The sequence below is a fragment of the Passer domesticus genome, chromosome 7 (genome assembly GCF_036417665.1).
Source record: "Passer domesticus isolate bPasDom1 chromosome 7, bPasDom1.hap1, whole genome shotgun sequence".
In the NCBI taxonomy this organism is placed as follows: Eukaryota; Metazoa; Chordata; class Aves; order Passeriformes; family Passeridae; genus Passer; species Passer domesticus.
Genome location: NC_087480.1, coordinates 40,989,987 through 40,997,374, shown reverse-complemented (window position 1 = coordinate 40,997,374; position 7,388 = coordinate 40,989,987). Strand labels below are relative to the sequence as shown.

At 38.2% G+C, this 7,388-nt stretch overlaps 1 protein-coding gene across 12 annotated transcripts in view; it reads right to left on the bottom strand.

Moving 5' to 3' along the window:
- Positions 1–700: 700 nt before the first annotated feature.
- The window catches only part of PTPRC (protein tyrosine phosphatase receptor type C), a 75,454-nt gene continuing 68,766 nt past the window's right edge, over positions 701–7,388 (bottom strand). For 7 of the 12 annotated variants that reach the window (XM_064427955.1, XM_064427956.1, XM_064427957.1 and 4 more), the window contains 7 exons: positions 7,232–7,322; positions 6,773–6,906; positions 5,791–5,925; positions 5,352–5,474; positions 4,740–4,918; positions 3,930–4,065; positions 703–3,160 (listed from right to left, as the gene is read on the bottom strand). In XM_064427955.1, the coding sequence (XP_064284025.1) occupies positions 2,888–3,160; positions 3,930–4,065; positions 4,740–4,918; positions 5,352–5,474; positions 5,791–5,925; positions 6,773–6,906; positions 7,232–7,322 (1,071 nt within the window). In that variant the 3' untranslated portion in view covers positions 703–2,887. Of the gene's footprint in view, positions 3,161–3,929; positions 4,066–4,739; positions 4,919–5,351; positions 5,475–5,790; positions 5,926–6,772; positions 6,907–7,231; positions 7,323–7,388 lie in introns of all 12 variants that reach the window. The other 5 variants (XM_064427950.1, XM_064427951.1, XM_064427952.1 and 2 more) reach the window with 2 other exon arrangements.

The following is a 7,388-nucleotide window of genomic DNA, read 5'->3' as shown; positions in this document are numbered from 1 at the left end:
AAAATCGTGGGAGAAATTTAGTCCCTCTGGTCATATAAGCACTTGATTACCTTTATTTGTTGTTCAAAGGTCCTCTCTCAGCTCATCTGTTGCTTTTATCCTGGTCTTCAGATTCTAAACCATTCTCCAAGAGTGGCTTGCTCAGCTTGAGGCAGTGGTTAGCATGTTTTCTGTGGTTTAGCTGTACTTGATGAGACAAACATTTTTTCATCTTACTTTGAGAGTGTTTCTTAACTTTCAGGCTATGCAAAGCCAGTGTGCTACACTATTGTTCTTGCCCTGACAGAGCCAAAGCAGTTCCTAGCAAAGCTTTCTAGCTTGGGCTTCGTGTCTCACCTGCAAAATGTTTCACCATGTTCCTGGGGAATGTGAGATTAATCCTACAAGTGAATAAACCAAGTGACTGTGCAGCATCCAGCATAAGGATCACCTTCTACAAGCTCTGTGTCACCACCTCATGGATGTTCAGGAAACAAAGGACAATAGAGAAGGCAAAAAAGCATCCCTGGCACACACATGGAGAGTTCCTGGAAGCAATCAGAACTTCTAAACTGTGTTAAGACAGGATCCTTCAATCATTGAACTGGGATTTAATGAGGTTTAATTCTACAATATGTTCTTTAATTTGAAAATAATTAAAAGCCAAGAGCTCAGTTTACCTCCTTGTGACTGCAAGGAACTTTACTGCAAAAGTGGTTCACACTGGACACATGAGGGCAGTTTCAGTGTAAAGCTCCATTTCTCTAATAATGAAGACATGCATGAAGGAAAATTTAACAGAGTTAAGGACTTCTCTTTTAACATCCATGCACAAATCAAGAATTGGCATTCTTCTCTTTTAGAAAATACCAGCAAAAGAACATTGAAATCATTCTAGAAAACAGTTAAACAAATCAAAATCATGCAAGGTTTTTACAGCCTGCAGGAGCCTAAAAACCACAGGGACCTTTTTTCAAGGAATTGAAGTATATGATTGTCCTCAGATTTAAAACAAGAAAAGTTTGGCTTAATTTTTGATTTGGGAAACCCTTTCAGTTATTTTTAAAAGTGTGACTACTCTGTTCCACAGCCTTACATTAGACAGCAGTACTCACCTCTTAGTTTTTCTATGTGAAAGAGAGGCTTTACAATTGGGAAATCTTAAACAAAGGATATATATTAGCAATATATTAATAACAAGATATTAATTGTTCTCTGACATGCAATGAACACCAGTGAACTAATCTGATTCCAAGGGTCTTTATACTTTAGATCCTCAAGGTATGCTAAATTTGCAATTTTGGTTTTTGTTCCCCTAAAACTAGCCAACAGATTTTGGGCCTACAACATCTTTTAGATTATTTTCCCATGTAGTCCCTAGAGCTTCCCCTCCACACATGACCCCTTCAGCTTTGTTAGTTTATCACCTAACACAACCCCTTGCTGAAAAGGGAATTCAGACAGCCAAGGGGAATCCCCCTGCTCTGTGTCTGCTTGCTGCCACTTTCTGAAGCAAGACTGCCAGCAAGCACTTGTCTGAGCTGATAATTGTGAATGATATATTTGATCTAGGCTAACAGCACAACTAAATCAGGGTTTTAACCAAGTGTGACTGTACATGTTGTTTAGACAGCTCTCTAAGTGATTTCAATTATGTTTTGTAATGAGAAATTAGGAACAAGCAGTGATAAACTTGGAGCACTGAATCTATTGTGTGACTGCTCCTTGGATGGCTTCAAGCAAAATAAAATGAAGCCTCTTTCCCTCTGTTCTGAGAGTCACGACACTTACCAGGGTACACACACAGTTTTAGAAGAATTAAATGATGTGTTTACCTACTGACATTTGTATATTTTATCCATGCATGGCACAGCACAAGATTTTATACATTTAGAAGTAAATGATCAGTTTGCATAGTACTAGAGAACAAAATAATTTTCATCTTGTCAACTATTAATTACCTTTTTTATTTGTTCTGAAAACGGTAGGCTAAAATCCAGCAAGAAATAGTAAAAATATCAAAATTGTAACATACAAAACAACATTATGAAAAAAAAATCCTGTACCAATTAAAATCTACAAGTAAAATTATCAAAGTATTTTCCAATTCTGAAAAGAGTTTGGAGGCATTCATGGAAGTAGTCCTTTAAATAAATGTAAGCATAAGAAATAAATGTGCAAGCACTCATATTCTAAGCTACAAGAGTAAACAGGATGTGTTTTCCACCAGAACTCTTGCAATGATCAAATGCTGATATCCAAACTCCTATAGGAGTATCAGATTAATATATGTGGAGCAATAAGGACACCTTGAGGACAGTTAGAAAAATGCAAAAATTTCTATTCTACATTGATATGGCAGGACTTACATATCCTTTGTAAGTCAGAATTCCTTGGAATTGGCACATGTTGTAAATTATAAGCTCTTAAAACTGTTTGGCAAACTCCCTCAAGTCCCAAGAGTATTATTAATGCTCTCATTAGTCCTCAAATACTAGAATATATGCTTACCTATAGGTTCACTTACTTGCTAGTAATTTTGAAGACAGACCTGTTCTTGCAACTCAATAATCTTGTTCTGAGTTGCTTTTTTCCTTGTTACAGAAATAAAAAAATTTGCTTTGTACTCCTCAGCATAGTATTACACTGTCCATATTTTTAAAAGGAAAAATATAAAAATAGTGAAGGTTTCCGTAGAAGTATTAAATGCAAATCTACACAAAAAATTAAAATTCCACAGTTCTTTGTCTCTCTCTACAAGTTTCAAGTATTCCTTTAAATTTGTACCTTTCAAAAACCAAAATAACTAAAATTAAAAAAAAAAAAGTGGGAAGAGGAAGAAATCTTATACCTCCCATTTTGCTTAAGATTTTTTGCATGCGAAAAAGCACTTTTTTTTAGTCTAGCTCTAAGTTAGAACTGCAGTTGTGGGGCCATTTGTAGAGCTTTCTGTTCCCTTAGTGCTATCTGCAGCCTTAGAACCATCACATATTTCACGTGGCTCAATTTCCTCTGGCCGTGGTGGGGCAAGATCAGTTGTGATCAAATCAGTTTCCTGATCTGATTTTCCTACTTCATTGCAAAATTCAACTGTATCTTCCTGCTTGCTGTTCTTCTTTATTTGTCCATTCTGTGCAGGGTAGGTACTGGCAATGGTGTCATACAGAAATTGGTATTGTTCCTTAAAAATAAAGAGAAGTTAGTGTTAATGGAATGCTCAGAGTCCAATAACTAATCCATTCTTTCTTTTTTCTCTTACATTTTAGAAATGCAGCATGTAGTTGGACAAGCAAGACTGCATATGAAGCACTTCAACAGTTTTTGGCATACAGAGTGCTGCTCCTATGGTTTATTCTGACTTCATGTGTACATAACATCTCTGAAACTGTCTGCATCAGATGTTCCAAGCTGTCTCTCAGTGCCCTTTTGGTTCATAAAGTATCAAAAATATGTTTTTTAGAGTACCTAAGTTGTAAACAACATGTATTGTAGTGAGTCTGGAAGGTCATGTAATAAATAACCTGCCCATATCGATGGGGGTCTGGTCTGGTTGCCAGGTCTGGTTTGCAGTAACTGCACAGTGTGTGCCACAGTTCCTCTGGAGTGACTAAACAAAACAGTCAGTGGCTGCCAGCCTGCAAATGGAGTTCATCTCCCAGCTGCAGAAGGGACACTGCATGTACATCATGAACCTGCAGGAACAGCAATTAATGCAGTTTGTAATTTGATACTCTAGACCCCCTGCCAAAGGCAGTACAGAACTGCAGCTCTGGATATCTCAGACTCCTTCATTCCTATCAGCAAGTGCCACTGCCCAAATGGTGGTGAGTGTGAATGTTCTCATTAGAATCAGTGCTCCTTATACAGAAATCATGTCCAAGGTTATGGGGGTATTAGTGATCATGGTAAGTAATCTCATTTTTTCCTGTTAATTCATAAGATTTACTTACCAAGGTGGAGACCATTCCCAGCCTGGTGCGACGAAGTGATTTTACTACTTGGAAAACATCTACTACTTCTTCTATTTCTGCACTTTCCAAAAGGGTCATTAAAGCACAAAATACACCAGTCTGCTGTGATCCATCACTAGAAGATGATACAACATATACATGTAAATTTACAAAGCAAAATCAGAAGTCTTCTGACTAAATGTTAGATATATTTTTAAAACTTTATACTGAGTTATATTTCCAAAGCATTTTTTACTGGACTGAAATTGTCACAATTAAGTATACGTGTAGGATTCACACAGGACATTGTTTACCTAGAGACCTGGACCTGAGGTACCACTTAAGGGAAAGAGGGAAATTCAAAATTTGAGACTTACAGTCTCAACTATTGTTAGCAGGATTATCTTCTGGTTTACATGGCATGCAAGGCTATTCCTGGAAATGGACCTAGAAAAGTGCACTTGTATCCTCCAGTGAGAGATGGTCCCAAAAACTCTACTGGATGTTCACTAGTGCATCCTGCAAGTGCACTCTGACCTAGCATTTCCCCACAAGATAGGTGCACCAGCCAAGAGGAGCTGCTCATGGCACCTGCCCTGTGCCCACACTTGCCCAAGAGAAGCATCCTTTCTTTTAATCACTAGAATCCAAAAGGGCAACCTTGAGCAATTCAAGGAATCTTCTTGGGAGAGTTGAGTCTCCAGACACACGGAAAGGCTTGTGAGAAAAGGTAGGCATCCCAAAATTATGGTTGCTATGTATACCCAGAACTTAGAGCTAGGTGAATGTGTGTGCTGAATTCAGACCCACCAGCAGTGTACAAGGAGTGGGACATTGCGGGTTCTCCTGTTGTCCTCAGTGACTGGTCTGGCTGGAAGTTTTTGTTTAATGTTGAGAATCATGCTGACTAAATCTTTGGGGGTTTCTGGAACATCACAGCCACTCCACTGGTGGTATTGATACTGATACACCTTCTGAGTTTCTTTTGTCTGGAAAACAGCAGTGGAGATGTGGTTAATGCTCAGGATAAAACACAGATTCACACAGTAACTCTATTGCTGCTGATCAAGAGAGGAAGAATGATATTCCTGAGGAACTGCATGGTGATAGTTCTGCCTCATGAATATGAGGTAGGTAAACATCCAAGCTTTGTTCAAAGTAGAAAAGGCAGCTGATCTCCTGAGACTCCCCTACCACCATCTCAGCAACTCACTAAATAGAAAACTTGACATCATTTATAGCATTTCTCATGATTGACTGTTGGTGTGGAAGAGAAAAATATTTCCATTTCTTAGAGCAGGAGTTCCTAGAACTGCAGTGGGAACTGTTTCTCCTCTTTCTTGAGGCTAAGTTTATAAATTTGTTTCTAAATTTAAAAAATCCTTGAAAACCACATTTTGGAATTTGCAAAGAGACTTTTACCTTCTGATGTGTAACATCAAATGCACGTATGGTATAGCTAGGACCAGAGTTGACATCTGCCATTTGAACTTCTATGCCATCATACGTTTGCTTTCCTTCTCCCCAGTACTGTGCACAGAGTTCCTAAAATGGATAAAAGTACAAGTCAGTGATTACCATTAAATCTCTTTTTAGTTTGCCTTCTACATGCACTTAGAGACTGTACTGACTTTAAAGGAGTTCCATGGTATTTTAAAATATAGCACCATACAATTTTCCCTAAAAAAATTAATTGAAAAGTAAATTAAGTAGGTAAATGATAGAGCAAAATACATTGGAAATACAAATTCCTCATTCTATGGAAAACATTTGAGCAAGGGAATGAGAGAGTGCAGTGCAGTGAGTGTTTTGGTGCATGTAGAGAATATTCAGTGTATCAGTGTGCAGACAATGCCCCCACCTGATCTCCCTCCTTCAGCTCTGTCAGCATAACAATGACTTTGACTTTTCTTTGGAACACCATTTGCCAGAAGTCAGAGATAGTTTCCTGCAGTGGTCCCTGTGTTGCAATCATGGCTTTTGGACCCCAGTAACCCTATAAAAGAAATAATTTTTTTTCTTCAATTCATTTGAAATGCGATTGTCAAACAACAGAACTCGTCATTTAAGGAATACCCCATGAAATAAATTAATGAACCTGTTTGTTTAAAGGGAAAACATGCCTTTCACAGTAGGCCTTACGGTCTTACAGGAATTCTACTACCCAAAGGACACTAACCTCAGTCCACCTAAGAACATCACTTCAGACTGACAACAAGATATACTGAAGCTGCAGTGGCTGAGATCTCACCCTGCCATTTTTTGAAAAGCATATTTTTGAGAGGTAAAACATTCTGTTTTACACAGCCATTTGATTTTACCACTAAGAAATTGTGTTTACACCACACAAAGTTGGTGCACCAGTCATTTCACACTGAGCTTCCTAAAAATAAAGATACATTTACCCTGAATAGGTATCCTAACTGTGCAGCATTTCAAAGGATTCAGATAAATGGAACTTAGCTAGTAATTCCATTAAAATCAGTTACTTCATTTATGACCAATAATTGTTCTTCTTTGGATATTTAAAGATGCCAAAAAATTGTTGGGTCCAATTTTCACTGGTAGGGATTGGTCCATGTGAATAACTATAGTCACATTCCACTAACAGGGACAATATTAATCTGGTTCCACCTGTGGACAGATGCTATGTAATGGAAATATATGTTATCGTGAGGCCAGTTGAAGGCCAATGGTTTTAAACATAGATGGATTTGCCAATCAGCCATCAGTTCCATCTCCCTTATTCAACTAAATTCTTTCCTATTGTGATGCCAACAAGAGAATAAGAGTTTTAGCTGAAAGCTTGTGAAACGCCTACAGTGGATCCTCTCAATACATACAGTTATGAAGGAAGCATTGATGTATGTGCTGGACTCCTCACAGTCGCTGTCTTCATCCGAGGACTCATCTGAATCATGCTCACCCTCCTTACTGCAATCTTCTTCGTGCCTGATGGGCACGCGGCTAAAGTCATCTGTGTGAGACAAAATGTCACCGTCACAGCACACCCCCTGGGTATGGCATTTATGGGGGCCAGGGAACAGAAAGGCCAGTCCTTTCACAATAGACTGCAGAACCAAGGCCACCTTGTTTGAAATAAACACTCCCAATAATTCACATTGGTAAACACTCATCTTTTTTTTTAATCACTATAAGAATTTTAGAGTTTTACAGTGTTCAGAAGACTAATCGAATACTACTCTATAAGGTGAATTGCTCATTTTTTCAAAATTTTTCTATAGAAGAAAACAGATGAAAGAAGGCAAGGTGGGATAAAATAATGCAATGGAAATACTTACAAGGAATTATGCTGGTATTCCTATTTTTGCTTTTATTTTCATCCCGATTCCCAGTGTTCTGTGTCCGCCACCCCTTATAGGTCGGCAATCGCTGAAGAAAGAGGATATTTGATATTATACTTGATTAAAATGGTTCTTGAGATGACTGTCTTCTCAG